The sequence below is a fragment of the Nerophis lumbriciformis genome, linkage group LG28 (genome assembly GCF_033978685.3).
Source record: "Nerophis lumbriciformis linkage group LG28, RoL_Nlum_v2.1, whole genome shotgun sequence".
Taxonomy (NCBI): domain Eukaryota; kingdom Metazoa; phylum Chordata; class Actinopteri; order Syngnathiformes; family Syngnathidae; genus Nerophis; species Nerophis lumbriciformis.
Genome location: NC_084575.2, coordinates 29,845,620 through 29,869,132, shown reverse-complemented (window position 1 = coordinate 29,869,132; position 23,513 = coordinate 29,845,620). Strand labels below are relative to the sequence as shown.

At 36.3% G+C, this 23,513-nt stretch overlaps 1 protein-coding gene across 1 annotated transcript in view; it reads left to right on the top strand.

Moving 5' to 3' along the window:
- Positions 1-23,513, top strand: part of LOC133571037 (dihydropyridine-sensitive L-type skeletal muscle calcium channel subunit alpha-1-like) — a 202,645-nt gene that overhangs the window by 21,769 nt on the left and 157,363 nt on the right. The window contains exons 3-5 of the mRNA XM_061924015.1: positions 3,728-3,867; positions 14,517-14,659; positions 21,802-21,954. Coding sequence (XP_061779999.1) covers positions 3,728-3,867; positions 14,517-14,659; positions 21,802-21,954 — 436 coding nt within the window. The remainder of the gene's footprint in view (positions 1-3,727; positions 3,868-14,516; positions 14,660-21,801; positions 21,955-23,513) is intronic.

Genomic DNA, 23,513 nt, shown 5'->3' with positions numbered 1-23,513 from the left:
CTATGGAAACAGAAAAAAATGCGCTGACAAAATTAGTTTCGAAAATGCTTAATATGACCAAAATATGGTACATATTGCTTAAAATTCTGCCTATAAAGCCCTTAAATACATCCAAACACCTCCATTAAGGTTTTATATACATGATGTAAGTATATATGTAATGTACTAACGGGCACTTTCATAATAACATTTAATATTCACATATTTCATCACTGATTATTACTCACTGCAGACTTCATGAAAGCCAACAAACATAATAAAATATCACTTACTGTTCAAGGTCTGCTGTCATTAGGATGCCGACTGCTAGGATGTTCATATATTACCATTTAGATGAAGAATGTCTCATTATCCCCGCGGAGAAAACGTCCTCGCCAGTTTCTGGTCCTAAATTGGTTGTCAAAGTGTACCTACTTGTCGGAATACCTACTCAGATTTCTTCTGTCTAGGTGAGATGCATGATTTATGATCTGGAATAAATTTACACGGACCAAGGAAGCGAGGAAGCAGCAAACCACTCGATGATGTAAACATAGGGAGACACGGAAGTGAGCACGGCGCTGCTATAAATAGTTTGTATGCGTTAGCGCTTATAATAACAATATCACTAATACTTAATATTCAAGTCACTAAATGTAAATGGAGTATTGTTGGCGGTTTTTGAATGGTTATTTATAGGTTTTTATGGGCGAAATAGAGCTCCCATTTTCTGCGCTGTAAGCTTACTTTTCTTTATATGTATTTAATATTTAGAATGCATTAAAAAAATACATCCGTCGTCATTTCTTTTATAATGATTGTGAATGATAGGCAAAATCCCCCAAAAAGTGCAATTCCCCTTTAAAAGTTGAAACTAGAGGAGAGTAAACGCACATACTCAAAGCCATTGTCAAATTACTGAACTGTTTTAATTCATTATAACTTATAGTGAGTATACTTACAGAAAAAAAACACTACCAAAGGCTTCCTTATTGTCCACAAGTTGCAATGTTTGTTTGTGTGTTTGTCCGTCTTCATTTACGTTTAAAAACATATAACCCTGCACATTAAGAGCATTTGTGAACTGTTTAAATTGATTTAGAGCGGTAGTTTTTGTTAGTAAATGCTCGCTTCTATAACCACAATTTCATCCTCTGTATATTCAGCTTCAAAAAGATAGATAGAATAGAATAGAATAGAAAGTACGTTATTGATCCCTGGGCAAAATTCAGCACCCCAGTTCGCTCACAATAAACACTAAACACGTAGGTATTCTTTACATGTGAATAATATAAATACAGTCTATTATACAGCATTATTCACATATGAATATTATAAATACAGTCTAATATACAGCATTATTCACATGTGAATAATATAAATGCAGTCTATTATACAGCATTATTCACGTGTGAATAATATAAATACAGTCTATTATACAGCATTATTCACATGTGAATAATATAAATACAGTCTATTATACAGCATTATTCACATGTGAATAATATAAATACAGTCTATTATACAGCATTATTCACATGTGAATATTATAAATACAGTCTATTATACAGCATTATTCACTTGTGAATGATATAAATACAGTCTATTATACAGCATTATTCACATGTGGATATTATAAATACAGTCTATTATACAGCATTATTCACATGTGAATAATATAAATACAGTCTATTATACAGCATTATTCACATGTGAATGATATAAATACAGTCTATTATACAGCATTATTCACATGTGAATAATATAAATACAGTCTATTATACAGCATTATTCACATGTGAATAATATAAATGCAGTCTATTATACAGCATTATTCACGTGTGAATAATATAAATACAGTCTATTATACAGCATTATTCACATGTGAATAATATAAATACAGTCTATTATACAGCATTATTCACATGTGAATAATATAAATACAGTCTATTATACAGCATTATTCACATGTGAATAATATAAATACAGTCTATTATACAGCATTATTCACATGTGAATGATATAAATACAGTCTATTATACAGCATTATTCACATGTGAATAATATAAATGCAGTCTATTATACAGCATTATTCACGTGTGAATAATATAAATACAGTCTATTATACAGCATTATTCACATGTGAATAATATAAATACAGTCTATTATACAGCATTATTCACATGTGAATAATATAAATACAGTCTATTATACAGCATTATTCACATGTGAATAATATAAATGCAGTCTATTATACAGCATTATTCACGTGTGAATAATATAAATACAGTCTATTATACAGCATTATTCACATGTGAATAATATAAATGCAGTCTATTATACAGCATTATTCACGTGTGAATAATATAAATACAGTCTATTATACAGCATTATTCACATGTGAATAATATAAATACAGTCTATTATACAGCATTATTCACATGTGAATAATATAAATACAGTCTATTATACAGCATTATTCACATGTGAATAATATAAATGCAGTCTATTATACAGCATTATTCACGTGTGAATAATATAAATACAGTCTATTATACAGCATTATTCACATGTGAATAATATAAATACAGTCTATTATACAGCATTATTCACATGTGAATAATATAAATACAGTCTATTATACAGCATTATTCACTTGTGAATGATATAAATACAGTCTATTATACAGCATTATTCACTTGTGAATGATATAAATACAGTCTATTATACAGTATTATTCACATGTGAATAATATAAATACAGTCTATTATACAGCATTATTAAATTGTGAATAATATAAATACAGTCTATTATACAGCATTATTCACATGTGAATGATATAAATACAGTCTATTATACAGCATTATTCAAATGTGAATGATATAAATACAGTCTATTACACAGCATTATTCACATGTGAATAATATAAATACAGTCTATTATACAGCATTATTCACATGTGAATAATATAAATACAGTCTATTATACAGCATTATTCACATGTGAATAATATAAATACAGTCTATTATACATTCAAGTACAGTCAAAAAGGTTGTGAATACTCATTTGTCCAAAAATAGTCATCTTTGTTGTCTGTCATGTTTGTCATGATTGGAACACACACTTTTGTTTGTTTCGGGAAGTAGGAACACATTTGATGCCGGACGTCGGAAGTGCGCTGCTATGGAAACAGAAATAAATGTGCAGACAAAATTAGTTTCGACAATGCTTAAAATAACCAAAATACGGTAAATATTGTACATATTACTTATTGTTAAGAATGTGTCTGTTACTAAAATATATATATATATATATATATATATATATATATATATATATATATATATATATATATATATATATATATATATATATATATATATATATATATATATGCGTGCTGTGTGTACATAAAATGTTGATGGAGGGTTTTGAAGTAATTTTAGAGGGTTTTGAAGGCTACCACGGCGACTCTCATTAGCCGCATCTTCCAAGCGTTTTTTTATCATCTTTAAAATCCTAGAAAAATAAAAATTAAAAAATAAAATATTGTCTCTCATGATGATTGTGAACGGCTGGCAAAATTCCAGAAAAGTGCAGTTCCCCTTTAAGGGCTGCATTTTTAGGTCTGCATCTTGGCAACACAGATATTTGACTATACATTTTTTGAATTCTGAAATATTACAAGAAAAGGTTGTTTTGAGTTTTCTGCACTTGTTCTAACACAAATATTGTTGCTGTTTTGCAGGAAAGCCTGGAGTACATCTTCCTCCTCATCTTCTCAGTAGAATGTTTTCTGAAGATAATTGCCTACGGATTTCTTTTTCACGCAGATGCATATTTAAGAAACTGCTGGAATATTTTGGACTTTGTGTGTGTATCAGTTGGGTAAGTCGACTGGTTTGTGGTTGGTCTGCTTAGTTTGTAACGCAGTGGCTACGTTTCCTTGCACTAAATTAGTCTGCGCTTTTGAAATAATTTGACTCAAAAGAAGCATCCTACAACCCATGGAAACACCCTAATCTGATCCTGTTTGGATTACGAAAAGTCGGACTAACACATCTATATTATGCAATTGAAAGCAGATCTCTTGAGTGGGTGCGTGCCAGTCTCAACGCGCGGGATATTACTCGGAAGCGGACATCATTCAATTAAAACATAGTGTCAGGTTCAAACGCTGATGACATCTATTAATCAGACAAGAAGCAAGGAACCATGCAGAGACAGAGTTCAATTTAGCTCATGTGGAGAACGCATGGAGCTGCACACTTAGTCACAGTCTCGCCCTACGCTCTAAGGTACAGCTCCCGCGTCCCTCTATTTATTCAGGAGTTCCCTAGTCAACATCACTGAGGCCGCCTCTAAAAGGAGTGGTCATATATATCATGCAAAGCAGGTCCAGTACGCACAATACGTGACGGAATGTGCTGGGGCCTTGTGATTTTGCCTTGTCTCTGCGTCGTCTGCGTGCTGTCGTCTTATCTTCGTTGAGGTCCTTAAAGTCCTTGGCTGTTAGCGGGCTGAAACAAAGATAACATCTGCGGCTGAGGCCACCCCTCAGACAAGAAGTTGTGTCCTTGCACAGATACGAAAAATACAGCTTGAGCACAATAGCTAATAACTATAGCATACTAAAGTTGTGTGATAATATATATATACATGATTATTCTAACACCTATGTATTTGGTTATTTGATTTTTGTACGCACAAATTGATGGACAACTTGCTTTGAAATCCTAATTCAAGGTGACAAGCAGATATTTAAGTATTTATTGTTAATTTTACAAACTATCATATGGTATATCATAATTAGGGGTGCTAAAAAATGCTTTTTTTATCACATTCGAATCCCAATTTTTTTTAGTAATTTTCAAAAATCAAATATATTATTTTTTTTATGACGAATTAATTAAAAAAATATTAATAATTTTAGGTCATCTCTATGCATACTTGGTGCACGTATGTGTCATACATCAGCAAGCAAAAGGAGGTGTTGTAACCTGTAAGCTGTTTTTTGAAGGTGTTGTTATTATTATTAGAGATGTCCGATGATATCGGACTGCCGATATTATCGGCCGATAAATGCTTTAAAATGTAATATCGGTAATTATCGGTATCGGTTTCAAAAAGTAAAATGTATGACTTTTTAAAACGCCGCTGTACGGAGGTAGGGAGAAGTGCAGAGCGCCAATAAACCTTGAAGGCACTGCCTTTGCGTGCCGGCCCAATCACATAATATCTACGGCTTTTCACACACACACACACACAAGTGAATGCAAAACATACTTGGTCAACAGCCATACAGATCACACTGAGGGTGGCCGAATAAACAACTTTAACACTGTTACAAATATGCGCCACACTGTGAACCCACACCAAACAAGAATGACAAAACACATTTCGGGAGAACATCCGCACCGTAACACAACATAAACACAACAGAACAAATACCCAGAACCCCTTGCAGCACTAACTCTTCCGGGACCGTTACAATATACACCCCCGCCCCACACCTCAACCTCCTCATGCTCTCTCAGGGAGAGCATGTCCCAAATTTCAAGCTGCTGTTTTGAGGCATGCTAAAAAAAAAAGAATGCACTTTGTGACTTCAGTAATAAATATGGCAGTGCCACGTTGGCATTTTTTTTTTTCCATAACTTGAGTTGATTTATTTTGGAAAACCTTTTTACATTGTTTAATGCATCCAGCGGGGCATCACAACAAAATTAGGCATAATAATGTGTTAATTCCACGACTGTATATATCGGTATTGGTCATACTTGCCAACCTTGAGACCTCCGATTTCGGGAGGTGGGGGGAGGGGGTAGGGGTGGGCGTGGTCGGGGTGGGACGGGGGCGTGGTTGGGGGCGTGGCTAAAAGGGGAGGAGTATATTTACAGCTAGAATTCACCAAGTCAAGTATTTCATATATATATATATATATATATAAGAAATACTTGACGTTCAGTGAATTCTAGCTATATATATATATATATATATATATATATATATATATATATATATATATATATATATATATATATATATATATATATATATTTATTTATTTTATTATATATATATATATTCATTTATTTACACATATACACACACATAACACTCATCTACTCATTGTTGAGTTAAGGGTTGAATTGTCCATCCTTGTTCTATTCTCTGTCACTATTTTTCGAACCATAAAGAACACCCTCTCTGATGATGCATTGCCGTGTGGCACGCACCAAAGTGCTTTCATCAAATGCACTAGATGGCAGTATTGTCCTGTTTAAGAGTGTCACAACATTGCTGTTTACGGCAGACGAACTGCTTTACGGTATACAAAAAAGTGACTGCTGTTGTTGTGTGTTGTTGCCACGCTGGGAGGACGTTAATGAAACTGCCTAACAATAAACCCACATAAGAAACCAAGAACTCGCCCTCCATCATTCTATAGTTATAACGTGATTGGGCAGGTACGCTTTTTTTATATTGTGGAGGACCTGAGTCCGCCTGAATTTCGGGAGATTTTCGGGAGAAAATTTGTCCCGGGAGGTTTTCGGGAGAGGCGCTGAATTTCGGGAGTCTCCCCGGAAAATCCGGGAGGGTTGGCAAGTATGGTATTGGTTGATATCGGAATCGGTAATTAAGAGTTGGACAATATCGGAATATCGGACATCTCTAATAATTATACCAAATAATACGTTGCAAAAATCAGTTTCAATCGAGTATCGATTATGAATCAAATCCTCACCCCAAGAATCGGAATTGAATGGTGAGGTGCCCAAAGATTCACAACTGAATATTTGTATATATATATCAAAGTTTACAATATATGACATTTCATGTATTACATACATTTGTTTTCTATCAAAAAATGGAAATAATGAAAATATCTAGTAAGAAAGATGAAGTATCCACATTATTCCCAGGTTTTCACGGGTCGCATTAAATGACGTGTCGGGCCGGATCTGGCCCCCGGGCCTTGAGTGTGACACATGTGTTGTAGGTCAACCGGAAAAGCGATACATTTATACACGCTAAAAGGAATCAAGTGTCCCCCTAGTACACGGGAGGAACACTGCGTATGACCAATAGTCGCATTAGACTATAGAATGATGGAGGGCGAGTTCTTGGTTTCTTATGTGGGTTTATTGTAAGGCAGTTTCATTAACGTCCTCCCAGCGTGGCAACAACACACAACAACAGCAGTCACTTTTTTGTATACCGTAAAGCAGTTCGTCTGCCGTAAACAGCAATGTTGTGACACTCTTAAACAGGACAATACTGCCATCTAGTGCATTTGATGAAAGCACTTTTGTGCGTGCCACACAGCATTGCATCATCAGAGAGGGTGTTCAGCATGGTTCGAAAAATAGTGACAGAGAATAGAACAAGGATAGACAATTCAACCCTTAACTCAACAATGAGTAGATGAGTGTTATGTGTGTGTATATGTGTAAATAAATGAATATATATATATATATATAGACACTGGGACTTGACATGTAGTTGTGAAAATACAAAAAGAAGAAATCAGACTAATTTAGTGCATGGAAACGCATTATCATTATCATTATAGGGTACTCTCTGTAGAATTTGCAGATACAAATGAATTTATTTCATTTTGGAATAAGGCTGTAACAAAAAGTGGAAAAAGTGAAGTGCTGTTCCGGAAGCACAGTATCTAAGTCAATTCAGGTGAGAATACTGTAGACAATATTTCTGTAGAAGTAATAAAAGGCACACAAGATGTTCCGATTAAAAAAGGTGTACCTTACTTATTTTATCAGGGAATTGGGAATCATAATTGTAGCTTAGGTTTATTAACTTTAAAGGGGAACATTATCACAATTTCAGAAGGGTTAAAACCATTAAAAATCAGTTCCCAGTGGCTTATTTTATTTTTCGAAGATTTTTTCAAAATTTTACTCATCACACAATATCCCTAAAAAAAGCTTCAAAGTGCCTGATTTTAACCATCGTTATATACACCCGTCCATTTTCCTGTGACGTCACATATATATATATATATATGTGATATATATATATATATATATATATATATATATATATATATATATATATATACGGTATAGCTCGGTTGGTAGAGCGGCCGTGCCAGCAACTTGAGGGTTCCAGGTTCGATCCCCGCTTCCGCCATCCTAGTTACTGCCGTTGTGTCCTTGGGCAAGACACTTTACCCACCTGCTCCCAGTCCCACCCACACTGGTTTAAATGTAACTTAGATATTGGGTTTCACTATGTAAAGCGCTTTGAGTCACTAGAGAAAAGCGCTATATAAATATAATTCCCTTCACTTCACGTCACATAGTGAAGCCAACACAAACAAACATGGCGGAAAGAACAGCAAGCTATAGCGACATTAGCTCGGATTTCAGCGGCTTAAGCGATTCAACAGATTACGCATGTATTGAAACCATACTTGCCAACCCTCCCGAATTTTCCGGGAGAATCCCGAAATTCAGCGCCTCTCCCGAAAACCTCCCGGGACAAATATTCTCCCGAAAATCTCCCGATTTCCATGCGGACCTGAGTGAGGACAGCCTTTTTTTCATGACGGGAGGACAACAGGGTGACAAGAACTAAATCATCCAGACTAGAGATAAATTGTATTATGTTTATTTTACCTAAAAATAAACATATTTATTAACTTAAAAAATAAAATAAAAAAAATAAATACATTTTTACTATATTTTGCTAAAAACATCAAAATTAATTGTATTTTTATTTGTATTTTTTCCTGACTCCTTATTACATCCAGCCATAGAATTATACATTAAAATAAACATATTTGAAATAATTGATTTTAAATGATCATAATAATTCATTTAAAATGACCATATTTAATTATTAAAATAATTGCTTGTTTATCAACAACTTTAGCATTTTATTCATTACATTTTGAAGCTCTCGGAAGCCAAGTTATGTTATATTCCTTAATATTTATTTATGCAAGTTTGAGGTATCAATTATCTAAACACAGTTTTGTTTGCATATTTTCAGGATGTAGATACCTCTATAGATAGAGAGAGAGAGATAGAGAGATAGAGAGAGATAGAGAGATATAGAGAGATAGATAGAGAGATAGAGAAAGAGATAGATAGAGAGATAGAGAAAGAGATAGATAGAGATAGATATATATCTATATATTAGAGATGCGCGGATAGGCAATTATTTCATCCGCAACCGCATCAGAAAGTCGTCAACCATCCGCCATCCACCCGATGTAACATTTGATCAGAACCGCACCCGCCCGCACCCGCCCGTTGTTATATATCTAATATAGACGATGCAAGGCATTAGTGAGGTTATAAAGCTTTTGCCTGTTAAAGAAAGGAGACTGATCCAATGCAGCACAGACATTCGCGTGCCACGCTGTCACGACCCAGACGCACACCAGTGCGCAATCATATGGGAGCCGCGCTGAGCGCACCTCCAAGCGCGTCTCGCTGCCGGCGACGGCCGGGTATGGGCCCGACGCTCCAGCGCCATCCATTTTCAGGGCTAGTTGATTCGGCAGGTGGGTTGTTACACACTCCTTAGCGGGTTTCGACTTCCATGGCCACCGTCCTGCTGTCTATATCAACCAGGGTGAGCCCCACCCCTTTTGTGAGCGCACTGCGCGCGGAGTGACCCCTGTTACGCGCCCCCGGCAACAGGGGTGGCGGGCAGGTAAGCTGCGCGGGCGGAGCGACCCATGTTACGAGCCCCCGGCCACGGGGGTGGCGGGCAGGTAAGCTGCTTACCTGCTGCGCGTGACGCCGGCCGCGGCGAAGGCGGACGAGGCGGGGTGTCGGTGCGGTAGGCGGGGTGGTGACCCTGGACGTGCGTCGGGCCCTTCTCGCGGATCGCCTCAGCTACGGCTCCCGGTGGGGCCCTCTCGGGGAAGGGGCCTCGGTCCCGGACCCCGGCGAGGCGTCCCTTCTCCGCTCCGTAAAAGTGTCCATCTCTTTTTTTGTTTTTCTTCTGTTGTGGCATATGCAGCAGGTGCCTGCTCGTTTTTCGTATGTGGGTAACAACATTTAACTATGTATATATATTTCCGAATTGGTTTAACTGCCACCCGCCTGAATCTATTTAAAATCTTTTTTTTTTTTATTTCAACCGCCCGATCCGCGGATAATCCGCGAACTCCGCGGTTGTGCCCGCAAACCGCGCATCTCTACTATATATATATATTTATATCTATATATATATATCTATACATATATGTATGAAATACTTGACTTGGTGAATTCTAGCTGTCAATATACTCCTCCCCTCTTAACCACGCCCCCACCCCCCACCTCCCGAAATCGCAGGTCTCAAGGTTGGCAAGTATGATTGAAACGGATGGTTGTAGTGTGGAGGCAAGTAGCGAAAACGAAATTGAAGAAGAAACTGAAGCTATTGAGCCATATCGGTTTGAACCGTATGCAAGCGAAAGCGACGAAAACGACACGACAGCCAGCGACACGGGAGAAAGCGAGGACGAATTCGGCGATCGCCTTCTAACCAACGATTGGTATGTGTTTGTTTGGCATTAAAGGAAACTAACAACTATGAACTAGGTTTACAGCATATGAAATACATTTGGCAACAACATGCACTTTGAGAGTGCAGACAGCCCAATTTCAGGCGCGCTAAGAACATATATTTGTCCACGGTTTCAGCACTCAGGTTAACCATACCTAAATAGACAGAAAATACTGCATTACACAAGACTACCCGAATGTACTCGAATGATTGAAAACAAATAAATGTTTTTAAGCTAAATTATTGATAAACACAGTTTATGTATAATAATTTGTGTAAAACCGCGACTAATGAATAAAGTTTTCATCAATTAATATATTCTGTAGACATACCCTCATCCGCTCTCTTTTCCTGAAAGCTGATCTGTCCAGTTTTGGAGTTGATGTCAGCATCTGCTTTGAGTGTCGCAGAATATCCACACATTCTTGCCATCCCTATATAGCAGCAATATTTTGCTATTTTTAAATGATTAATTGCAAAAATGCAAGTCAAAGATCCTGTATATGGCAGCGATATTTTGCTATTTTTAAAGGAACTACTGCAAAAATGTTAGTCAAAGATCCTCTATATGGCAGCAATATTTTGCTATTTTTAAAGGACGTACTGCAAAATGCTAGTCAAATATCCTCTAAATGGCAACAGTATTTTGCTATTTTTAAAAGACGTACTGCAAAATGCTAGTCAAAGATCCTCTATATGGCAGCAGTATTTTGCTATTTTTAAATGATTAATTGCAAAAATGCAAGTCAAAGATCCTGTATATGGCAGCGATATTTTGCTATTTTTAAAGGAACTACTGCAAAAATGTTAGTCAAAGATCCTCTATATGGCAGCAATATTTTGCTATTTTTAAAGGACGTACTGCAAAATGCTAGTCAAAGATCCTCTAAATGGCAACAGTATTTTGCTATTTTTAAAAGACGTACTGCAAAATGCTAGTCAAAGATCCTCTATATGGCAGCAGTATTTTGCTATTTTTAAATGATTAATTGCAAAAATGCAAGTCAAAGGTCCTGTATATGGCAGCGACATTTTGCTATTTTTAAAGGAACTACTGCAAAAATGTTAGTCAAAGATCCTCTATATGGCAGCAATATTTTGCTATTTTTAAAGGACGTACTGCAAAATGCTAGTCAAAGATCCTCTAAATGGCAACAGTATTTTGCTATTTTTAAAAGACGTACTGCAAAATGCTAGTCAAAGATCCTCTATATGGCAGCAGTATTTTGCTATTTTTAAATGATTAATTGCAAAAATGCAAGTCAAAGATCCTGTATATGGCAGCGATATTTTGCTATTTTTAAAGGAACTACTGCAAAAATGTTAGTCAAAGATCCTCTATATGGCATCAATATTTTGCTATTTTTAAAGGACGTACTGCAAAATGCTAGTCAAAGATCCTCTATATGGCATCAATATTTTGCTATTTTTAAAGGACGTACTGCAAAATGTTAGTCAAAGATCCTCTATATGGCATCAATATTTTGCTATTTTTAAAGGACGTACTGCAAAATGCTAGTCAAAGATCCTCTAAATGGCAACAGTATTTTGCTATTTTTAAAAGACGTACTGCAAAATGCTAGTCAAAGATCCTCTATATGGCAGCAGTATTTTGCTATTTTTAAATGATTAATTGCAAAAATGCAAGTCAAAGATCCTGTATATGGCAGCGATATTTTGCTATTTTTAAAGGAACTACTGCAAAAATGTTAGTCAAAGATCCTCTATATGGCATCAATATTTTGCTATTTTTAAAGGACGTACTGCAAAATGCTAGTCAAAGATCCTCTAAATGGCAACAGTATTTTGCTATTTTTTAAAGACGTACTGCAAAATGCTAGTCAAAGATCCTCTATATGGCAGCAGTATTTTGCTATTTTTAAATGATTAATTGCAAAAATGCAAGTCAAAGATCCTGTATATGGCAGCGATATTTTGCTATTTTTAAAGGAACTACTGCAAAAATGTTAGTCAAAGATCCTCTATATGGCAGCAATATTTTGCTATTTTTAAAGGACGTACTGCAAAATGCTAGTCAAAGATCCTCTAAATGGCAACAGTATTTTGCTATTTTTAAAAGACGTACTGCAAAATGCTAGTCAAAGATCCTCTATATGGCAGCAGTATTTTGCTATTTTTAAATGATTAATTGCAAAAATGCAAGTCAAAGATCCTGTATATGGCAGCGATATTTTGCTATTTTTAAAGGAACTACTGCAAAAATGTTAGTCAAAGATCCTCTATATGGCAGCAATATTTTGCTATTTTTAAAGGACGTACTGCAAAATGCTAGTCAAAGATCCTCTAAATGGCAACAGTATTTTGCTATTTTTAAAAGACGTACTGCAAAATGCTAGTCAAAGATCCTCTATATGGCAGCAGTATTTTGCTATTTTTAAATGATTAATTGCAAAAATGCAAGTCAAAGATCCTGTATATGGCAGCGATATTTTCCTATTTTTAAAGGAACTACTGCAAAAATGTTAGTCAAAGATCCTCTATATGGCAGCAATATTTTGCTATTTTTAAAGGACGTACTGCAAAATGCTAGTCAAAGATCCTCTAAATGGCAACAGTATTTTGCTATTTTTAAAAGACGTACTGCAAAATGCTAGTCAAAGATCCTCTATATGGCAGCAGTATTTTGCTATTTTTAAATGATTAATTGCAAAAATGCAAGTCAAAGATCCTGTATATGGCAGCGATATTTTGCTATTTTTAAAGGAACTACTGCAAAAATGTTAGTCAAAGATCCTCTATATGGCAGCAATATTTTGCTATTTTTAAAGGACGTACTGCAAAATGCTAGTCAAAGATCCTCTAAATGGCAACAGTATTTTGCTATTTTTAAAAGACGTACTGCAAAATGCTAGTCAAAGATCCTCTATATGGCAGCAGTATTTTGCTATTTTTAAATGATTAATTGCAAAAATGCAAGTCAAAGATCCTGTATATGGCAGCGATATTTTGCTATTTTTAAAGGAACTACTGCAAAAATGTTAGTCAAAGATCCTCTATATGGCAGCAATATTTTGCTATTTTTAAAGGACGTACTGCAAAATGCTAGTCAAAGATCCTCTAAATGGCAACAGTATTTTGCTATTTTTAAAAGACGTACTGCAAAATGCTAGTCAAAGATCCTCTATATGGCAGCAGTATTTTGCTATTTTTAAATGATTAATTGCAAAAATGCAAGTCAAAGATCCTGTATATGGCAGCGACATTTTGCTATTTTTAAAGGAACTACTGCAAAAATGTTAGTCAAAGATCCTCTATATGGCAGCAATATTTTGCTATTTTTAAAGGACGTACTGCAAAATGCTAGTCAAAGATCCTCTAAATGGCAACAGTATTTTGCTATTTTTAAAAAACGTACTGCAAAATGCTAGTCAAAGATCCTCTATATGGCAGCAGTATTTTGCTATTTTTAAATGATTAATTGCAAAAATGCTAGTCAAAGATCCTACTGAGGTGAATTTTTCCTTGCCCTTATGTGGGCTCTGTACCGAGGATGTCGCTGTGGCTTGTGCAGCCCTTTGAGACACTTGTGATTTAGGGCTATATAAATAAACATTGATTGATTGATTGATTGATCTCTGTCGTAGCATAGCTTTCGTCGGTAAAGTGTGCGGAACAAACGACTGACCATTTCGTCGGCTTTCCCCACAGCCTCGTATTTTGAACAAATTCCGTCCAATTTCTTGCCACTTTGGCATCTTTGGGCCACTGGTGCAACTTGAATCCGTCCCTGTCCGTGTTGTTACACCCTCCGACAACACTCCGACGAAAGTGAAAAAATGGCGGATTGCTTCCCGATAGCTCCGAGAGCGAATAATAGAAAGGCGTTTAATTCGCCAAAATTCACCCATTTAGAGTTCGGAAATCGGTTAAAAAAATATATGGTCTTTTTTCTGCAACATCAAGGTATATATTGACGCTTACATAGGTCTGGTGATAATGTTCCCCTTTAAGGGTTTCTAACTATCCAATTGTTATTATTGCAGACTCTTCACTGTGGTTGTGGATGCCATTAACCATATCAGTGGTGTGGAGGCTGCAGTGGGAGAAAAGGGTGGTGGTTTCGATATGAAAGCTCTGAGGGCTTTCAGAGTTCTCCGACCACTGAGGCTGGTCTCTGGAGTCCCCAGTAAGTAAACACTTTCACATTTATCAGACAGCTGTTAGTTTGAGTGTTCTACTAAAGTGTTCAATATCCAATAGATTTTGAATTTTATATTGTAACCAATTTGTCCAAGAGAGCCTAGGTCTATATATCTCAAATAACTGTGCATAATCTACCCTTAGAATTTGTCACGTCTGTGTAATCGTGTTTTGTCTTAGTCATGTTTTGTTTAGTTCCTGGCTTTTCACTCCCTTGTCTTGTTTCCATGATTACCCCATTAGTTTCACCTGTTCCACGTTTGGATTCATTGTGCACTCTTGTTTGTCACCATAGCAACCCATTAGTTTTCACCTGTCACGTCACGCACCTGTTTCACGTTTTGAGTCACGCACCTGTTTTCGTTAATCATGTCTATAGTATTTAAGTTCATTGTTTTCAGTTTGTCGTTCTGACGACATCCTCACATTTATGCTCTGTACATTCCTGACACTTGTTTTCATGTTCATTAGTGATGGGTTGATGAGGCGTCATGAAGCGTTTCGACACATTGCAAAACTGTATTGATACTGTGTCGATACTGTGTCACTAAATACTGACATCTGCTGGACATTAAAAATCCCTACAGGCAACCTATGGACCGACTCAACTGACACTGATTTTATGCTCTAGTACAGGGGTCACCAACCTTTTTGAAACCAAAAACTACTTCTTGGGTACTGATTAATGCGAAGGGCTACCAGTTTGATACACACTTAAATAAATAAATATATTGTCATTTGTAAGTTACACGTAAGTGTGATTTAAACAAGAATAGCTAAATAAATAAATTTTGTATATATAAAAAAATGGGTATTTCTGTCTGTCATTCCGTCGTACATTTTTTTTTCCTTTTACGGAAGGTTTTTTGTAGAGAATAAATTATGAAAAAAACACTTAATTGAACGGTTTAAAAGAGGAGAAAACACGAAAACATTTAAAATAAAATTTTGAAACATAGTTTATCTTCAATTTCGACTCTTTATAATTCAAAATTCAACCGACAAAAAGAAGAGAAAAACTAGCTTATTTGAATCTTTTTGAAAAAATTAAAAAAAGAATTTATGGAACATCATTAGTAATTTTTCCTGATTAAGATACATTTTAGAATTTTGATGACATGTTTTGAATTGGTTAAAATCCAATCTGCACTTTGTTAGAATATTTAACAAATTGGACCAAGCTATATTTCTAACAAAGACAAATCAGTATTTCTTCTAGCTTTTCCAGAACAAAAATTTTAAAAGAAATTCAAAATACTTTGAAATAAGATTTAAATTTGATTCTACAGATTTTCTAGATTTGCCAGAATAATTTTTATGAATTTTAATCATAGTAAGTTTGAAGAAATATTTCACAAATATTCTTTGTCGAAAAAACAGAAGCTAAAATATTTATTATTCTTTACAATAAAAAATTAATAAATTTACTTGAACATTGATTTAAATTGTCAGGAAAGAAGAGGAAGAAATTTAAAAGGTAAAAAGGTATATTTGTTTAAAAATCCTAAAATCATTTTTAAGGTTGTATTTTTTGTCTAAAATTGTATTTCTAAAAGTAATAAGAAGCAAAGTAAAAAATAAATGAATTTATTTAAACAAGTGAAGACCCGTCCATCCATCCATTTCCTACCGCTTATTCCAAGTGAAGACAAAGTCTTTAAAATGTTTTCTTGGATTTTCAAATTCTATTTGAGTTTTGTCTCTTTTAGAATTAAAAATGTCGAGCAAAGCGAGACCAGCTTGCTAGTAAATAAATAAAATTTAAAAAATAGAGGCAGCTCACTGGTAAGTGCTGCTCTTTGAGCTATTTTTAGAACAGGCCAGCGGGCGACTGATCTGGTCCTTACGGGCTACCTGGTGCCCGCGGGCACCGCGTTTGTGACCCCTGCCCTAGTATATACAATAATATAAACCAAGTCATTGTATTTCATTTAGGATTATTTCATATTTTCATTTAAATAAAAATATGTTTTTATCTTTTTTAGATACAGTCAATAAATATTGTGAACATGTATCATAACATGGAAATCTAAGAGAACGTGTTGTGGATGATTGTGGACTGGGAATTTTTTTAATTTTATTTTTTTACACATTTTTATTTAAAAAAAAAAAGAAAAGTTTTTCCGACGTATTACATTTCAGACGATTTCTCTTCTTAGTTATTATTTCTCCGGCTGTAGAAAAGAGCCGCTCACAGGGCACAGAGGAGGCGTCAGTGCGGCACAGTTCGCGTATCGGTCACGTGACCAAAAAAGCTCATGATCGGTCACGTGACTTTCTAAAAGCGGTATGCGCACCGACACAGGGTTTCGCTCTATGAGCTCGACGCATGCGCCGATGCATCAGTGTTGCCGAACCCATCACTACTATAGTCTTTTGGTTTCATAGTTTGTTCTCCACCACTGTGCGCGCTTTTCGTTTGCACTTTTTTTTGATATATTAAATAAATCATGTACCTTCATTCCTGTCTCGCCCGAGCCAACTTTCCGTTGCATCCCGGAAAAGCAAACACCCAGGACCAAGTCATGACAGAATTGTATTCAGGCCTTTATTTTCAGTTCATCCAGTTAATGTTATTGTTTTACTTTAGATTCAATACCATGAAGACCGGCTTTTGTCTTGCTTATGCTGTAATATTAATAATTCGCCGCAGTGGGAATAATTATTTGATCTAATGATGGTTGTTTAATCAATCGATCCATCAATTAATCAATCAAAAATTAAAAACAGTATGTTTCACTTTTCATACATATGCAAATGGCAACACAAAATGCGTTACACCAATTTAAAAGGTAACAAAATACAAAACCAGTGAAGTTGGCATAAAAACAGAATACAATGATTTGCAAATCCTTTTAAACCTATATTCAATTGAATAGACTGCATAGACAAGATACTTAACGTTCAAACTGGTTATTTTTTTGCAAATATTAGCTAATTTGGAAATTGAAGTGTTTAAAAAAAAGCTGGCACAAGTGGCAAAAAAGACTGATAAAGTTGAGGAATGCTCATCAAACACTTATTTGTGTTACGATCCGCTGCACGGATCATAGTTTGTTTATGTTTCTCGTCACATGTGTTTTCAGCACCTTGAGTTTCGTTTATTTCTGTTGCCATGACGGCAGATTGTATACACCTGCCTCTGGTTAGTGTCCGGGACGCGCACCTGTTGCCCGGGCACTAATCAGAGGGCTATTTAGTCTTTGCCCTGGCCTCACTCGGTCTGGCTTCCTAGTTTGTTCCCATACAACTAATAACGACTACTTAGATTTCATGCTATGCTATTTTTTCCTGCTAGCTCCCACGCTAGTCCTTTTGTTTTGCCTTTTGTGCTACGTGCATGTTTTTTTTTGTTTATTCATCGAATGATTTATATTTTAAATAAATCATAACAATTTTAGTCCTTTTGTTTTGCCTTTTGTGCTACGTGCATGTTTTTTTTTGTTTATTCATCGAATGATTTATATTTTAAATAAATCATTACAATTTTTGTAACAATTTGGAACATCCCACAGGGTGAACAGGCTAATTGGGAACAGGTGGGTGCCATGATTGGGTATAAAAGCAGCTTCCATGAAATGCTCAGTCATTCCCAAACAAGGATGGTGCGAGGGTCACCGCTTTGCGAACAAATGCGTGAGCAAATTGTCCAACAGTTTAAGAACAACATTTCTCAACCAGCCATTGCAAGGAATTTAGGGATTTCACCATCTACGGTCCGTAATATCATCAAAGGGTTCAGAGAATCTGGAGAAACCGCTGTATGTAAGCGGCAAGGCCGAAAACCAACATTAAATGCCCGCGAACTTCGATCCCTCAGGCGGTGCTGCATCAAAAAGCGACATCGGTGTGTAAAGGATATCACCACATGGGCTTAGGAACATTTCAGAAAACCACTGTCAGCAACTACAGTTGGTCGCTACATCTGTAAGTGCAAGTTAAAACTCTACTATGCCAAGCCAAAGCCATTTTTGATTGATTGATTGAAACTTTTATTAGTAGATTACACAGTACAGTACATATTCCGTACAATTGACCACTAAATGGTAACACCCCGATAAGTTTTTTAACTTGTTTAAGTCGGGGTCCACGTTAATTAATTCATGCCATTTATCAACAGCCCCAAGAAACTTTAGTAAAAGAGTGTGGGTACTAGACTGGCCTGCATGTAGTCCAGACCTTTCTCCCAAATTGTCCAACAGTTTAAGAACAACATTTCTCCACCAGCCATTGCAAGGAATTTAGGGATTTCACCAACTACGGTCCGTAATATCATCAAAAGGTTCAGAGAATCTGGAGAAACCGCTGCATGTAAGCGGCAAGGCCGAAAACCAACATTGAATGCCCGCGAACTTCGATCCCTCAGGCGGTTCTGCATCAAAAAGCGACATCGGTGTGTAAAGGATATCACCACATGGGCTTAGGAACATTTCAGAAAACCACTGTCGGCAACTACAGTTGGTCGCTACATCTGTAAGTGCAAGTTAAAACTCTACTATGCCAAGCCAAAGCCATTTTTGATTGATTGATTGAAACTTTTATTAGTAGACTGCACAGTACAGTAAATATTCCGTACAATTGACCACTAAATGGTAACACCCCAATAAGTTTTTCAACTTGTTCAACGTTAATTAATTCATGCCATTTATCAACAGCACCAAGAAACTTTAGTAAAAGAGTGTGGGTACTAGACTGGCCTGCATGTAGTCCAGACCTTTCTCCCAAATTGTCCAACAGTTTAAGAACAACATTTCTCCACCAGCCATTGCAAGGAATTTAGGGATTTCACCAACTGCGGTCCGTAATATCATCAAAAGGTTCAGAGAATCTGGAGAAACCGCTGCGTGTAAGCGGCAAGGCCGAAAACCAACATTGAATGCCCGCGAACTTCGATCCCTCGGGCGGTACTGCGTTAAAAAGCGACATCGGTGTGTAAAGGATATCACCACATGGGCTTAGGAACATTTCAGAAACCCACTGTCGGCAACTACAGTTGGTCGCTACATCTGTAAGTACAAGTTAAAACTCTACTATGCCAAGCCAAAGCCATTTTTGATTGATTGATTGAAACTTTTATTAGTAGACTGCACAGTACAGTAAATATTCCGTACAATTGACCACTAAATGGTAACACCCCGATAAGTTTTTCAACTTGTTTAAGTCGGGGTCCACGTTAATTAATTCATGCCATTTATCAACAGCACCAAGAAACTTTAGTAAAAGAGTGCGGGTACTAGACTGGCCTGCATGTAGTCCAGACCTTTCTCCCAAATTGTCCAACAGTTTAAGAACAACATTTCTCCACCAGCCATTGCAAGGAATTTAGGGATTTCACCAACTACGGTCCGTAATATCATCAAAAGGTTCAGAGGATCTGGAGAAACCGCTGCATGTAAGCGGCAAGGCCGAAAACCAACATTGAATGCCCGCGAACTTCGATCCCTCAGGCGGTGCTGCATCAAAAAGCGACATCGGTGTGTAAAGGATATCACCACATGGGCTTAGGAACATTTCAGAAAACCACTGTCGGCAACTACGGTTGGTCGCTACATCTGTAAGTGCAAGTTAAAACTCTACTATGCCAAGCCAAAGCCATTTTTGATTGATTGATTGACACTTTTATTAGTAGATTGCACAGTACAGTAAATATTCCGTACAATTGACCACTAAATGGTAACACCCCGATAAGTTTTTCAACTTGTTCAACGTTAATTAATTCATGCCATTTATCAACAACACCAAGAAACTTTAGTAAAAGAGTGCGGGTACTAGACTGGCCTGCATGTAGTCCAGACCTTTCTCCCAAATTGCCCAACAGTTTAAGAACAACATTTCTCCACCAGCCATTGCAAGGAATTTAGGGATTTCACCAACTACGGTCCGTAATATCATCAAAAGGTTCAGAGAATCTGGAGAAACCGCTGCATGTAAGCGGCAAGGCCGAAAACCAACATTGAATGCCCGCGAACTTCGATCCCTCAGGCGGTGCTGCATCAAAAAGCGACATGGGTGTGTAAAGGATATCACCACATGGGCTTAGGAACATTTCAGAAAACCACTGTCGGCAACTACAGTCGGTCGCTACATCCGTAAGTGCAAGTTAAAACTCTACTATGCCAAGCCAAAGCCATTTTTGATTGATTGATTGAAACTTTTATTAGTAGACTGCACAGTACAGTACATATTCCGTACAATTGACCACTAAATGGTAACACCCCAATAAGTTTTTCAACTTGTTCAACGTTAATTAATTCATGCCATTTATCAACAGCACCAAGAAACTTTAGTAAAAGAGTGCGGGTACTAGACTGGCCTGCATGTAGTCCAGACCTTTCCCCCAAATTGTCCAACAGTTTAAGAACAACATTTCTCCACCAGCCATTGCAAGGAATTTAGGGATTTCACCAACTGCGGTCCGTAATATCATCAAAAAGTTCAGAGGATCTGGAGAAACCGCTGCATGTAAGCGGCAAGGCCGAAAACCAACATTGAATGCCCGCGAACTTCGATCCCTCAGGCGGTACTGCATCAAAAAGCGACATAGGTGTGTAAAGGATATCACCACATGGGCTTAGGAACATTTCAGAAAACCACTGTCGGCAACTACAGTTGGTCGCTACATCTGTAAGTGCAAGTTAAAACTCTACTACGCCAAGCCAAAGCCATTTTTGATTGATTGATTGAAACTTTTATTAGTAGACTGCACAGTACAGTAAATATTCCGTACAATTGACCACTAAATGGTAACACCCCAATACGTTTTTCAACTTGTTCAACGTTAATTAATTCATGCCATTTATCAACAACACCAAGAAACTTTAGTAAAAGAGTGCGGGTACTAGACTGGCCTGCCTGTAGTCCAGACCTGTCTCCCATTGAAAATGTGTGGCGCATTATGAAGCCTAAAATACCACAACGAAGACTGTTCAACAACTTAAGCTGTACATCAAGCAAGAATGGGAAAGAATTCCACCTGAGAAGCTTCAAAAATGTGTCTCCTCAGTTCCCAAACGTTTACTGAGTGTTGTTAAAAGGAAAGGCCATGTAACACAGTGGTAAAAATGCTCCCGTGCCAACTTTTTTGCAATGTGTTGCTGCCATTAAATCCGATCCTGTTTTTCTCCTCAGGCCTGCAAGTGGTGATGAACTCCATCCTAAAGTCGATGCTTCCCTTGTTTCACATTGCCCTGCTCGTCTTTTTCATGGTCACAATCTACTCTATTATGGGACTGGAGCTCTTCAAGTGCAAAATGCATAAAACTTGCTACTACAAAGACTCAGGTAAGTACGACTAATGGCAATGTTGGCACTTGCCATGTATCGCATTTTTTTGGACTATAAGGCGCACTTAAAATCCTTTCATTTTCTCAAAAATCGACAGTGGGCTTTATAACCCGGTGCGCCTATTGCAGTGGTTCTCAAACTTTTTTTGTCATCCCCCACTTTGGACAAGGGGGAGTTTTCAAGCCCCACCTGCCCCCATCGCCCCAACAGAGCGCTAATGCCAAGCTTTAACATTTTCAAATTTATTGTACATCAAGTTGTATACATTCAAACTCAATAACATAAAATAACATCAAGTTCAATAATAAATCAAATAACTGTGCAGCTGTGGTATAACTTGCATCAAGTTCAATAATAAATAAAATAACTTCCATCAAGTTCAATAATAAATAAAACAAAAGTGTTATAACTTGCATCACGTTCAATAATAAATCAAAAAAGGGTTATAACTTGCATCAAGTTCAATAATAAATCAAAAAAAGTGTTATAACTTGCATCACGTTCAATAATAAATCAAAAAAAATGTTATAACTTGCATCAAGTTCAATAATAAATCAAATAAAAGTGTTATAACTTGCATCAAGTTCAATAATAAATCAAAAAAAGTGTTATAACTTGCATCAACTTCAATAATAAATCAAAAAAAGTGTTATAACTTGCATCAAGTTCAATAATAAATCAAATAAAAGTGTTATAACTTGCATCAAGTTCAATAATAAATCAAATAACTTGCATCAAGTTCAATAATAAATAAAAAAAAGTGTTATAACTTGCATCAAGTTCAATAATAAATCAAATAAAAGTGTTATAACTTGCATCAAGTTCAATAATAAATCAAAAAAAGTGTTATAACTTGCATCAAGTTCAATAATAAATCAAAAAAAGTGTTATAACTTGCATCAAGTTCAATAATAAATCAAATAAAAGTGTTATAACTTGCATCAAGTTCAATAATAAATCAAATAACTTGCATCAAGTTCAATAATAAATCAAAAAAAGTGTTATAACTTGCATCAAGTTCAATAATAAATCAAAAAAAGTGTTATAACTTGCATCAAGTTCAATAATAAATAAAACAAAAGTGTTATTACTTGCATCAAGTTCAATAATAAATCAAATAACTTGCATCAAGTTCAATAATACATAAAAAAAAGTGTTATAACTTGCATCAAGTTCAATAATAAATCAAAAAAGTGTTATAACTTGCATCAAGTTCAATCATAAATAAAACAAAAGTGTTATAACTTGCATCAAGTTCAATAATAAATCAAAAATGTGTTATAACTTATACTTCCCGGTGAATGACAGTGTGTGCCCGTCAGATTTTTGTTTCTCTGCAGGCGCTGGCTCTGGCTCGACGACCTTTGAGGTGCGAGTCACAAATGTATATATTTGTGTAATTTTGGTCCACACATTAGCCTGCTACCCATCCGCGCGAAAGTTTGTTCTGCTTAGCCCCGCCCCCATTAGTTACTGTTGCTATGTCTGTCAAACTTTCGCTCCTACCGAGAAATTTAAAGCCTACAGTAAAAATAAGTACCGGTAATTTCCATTTA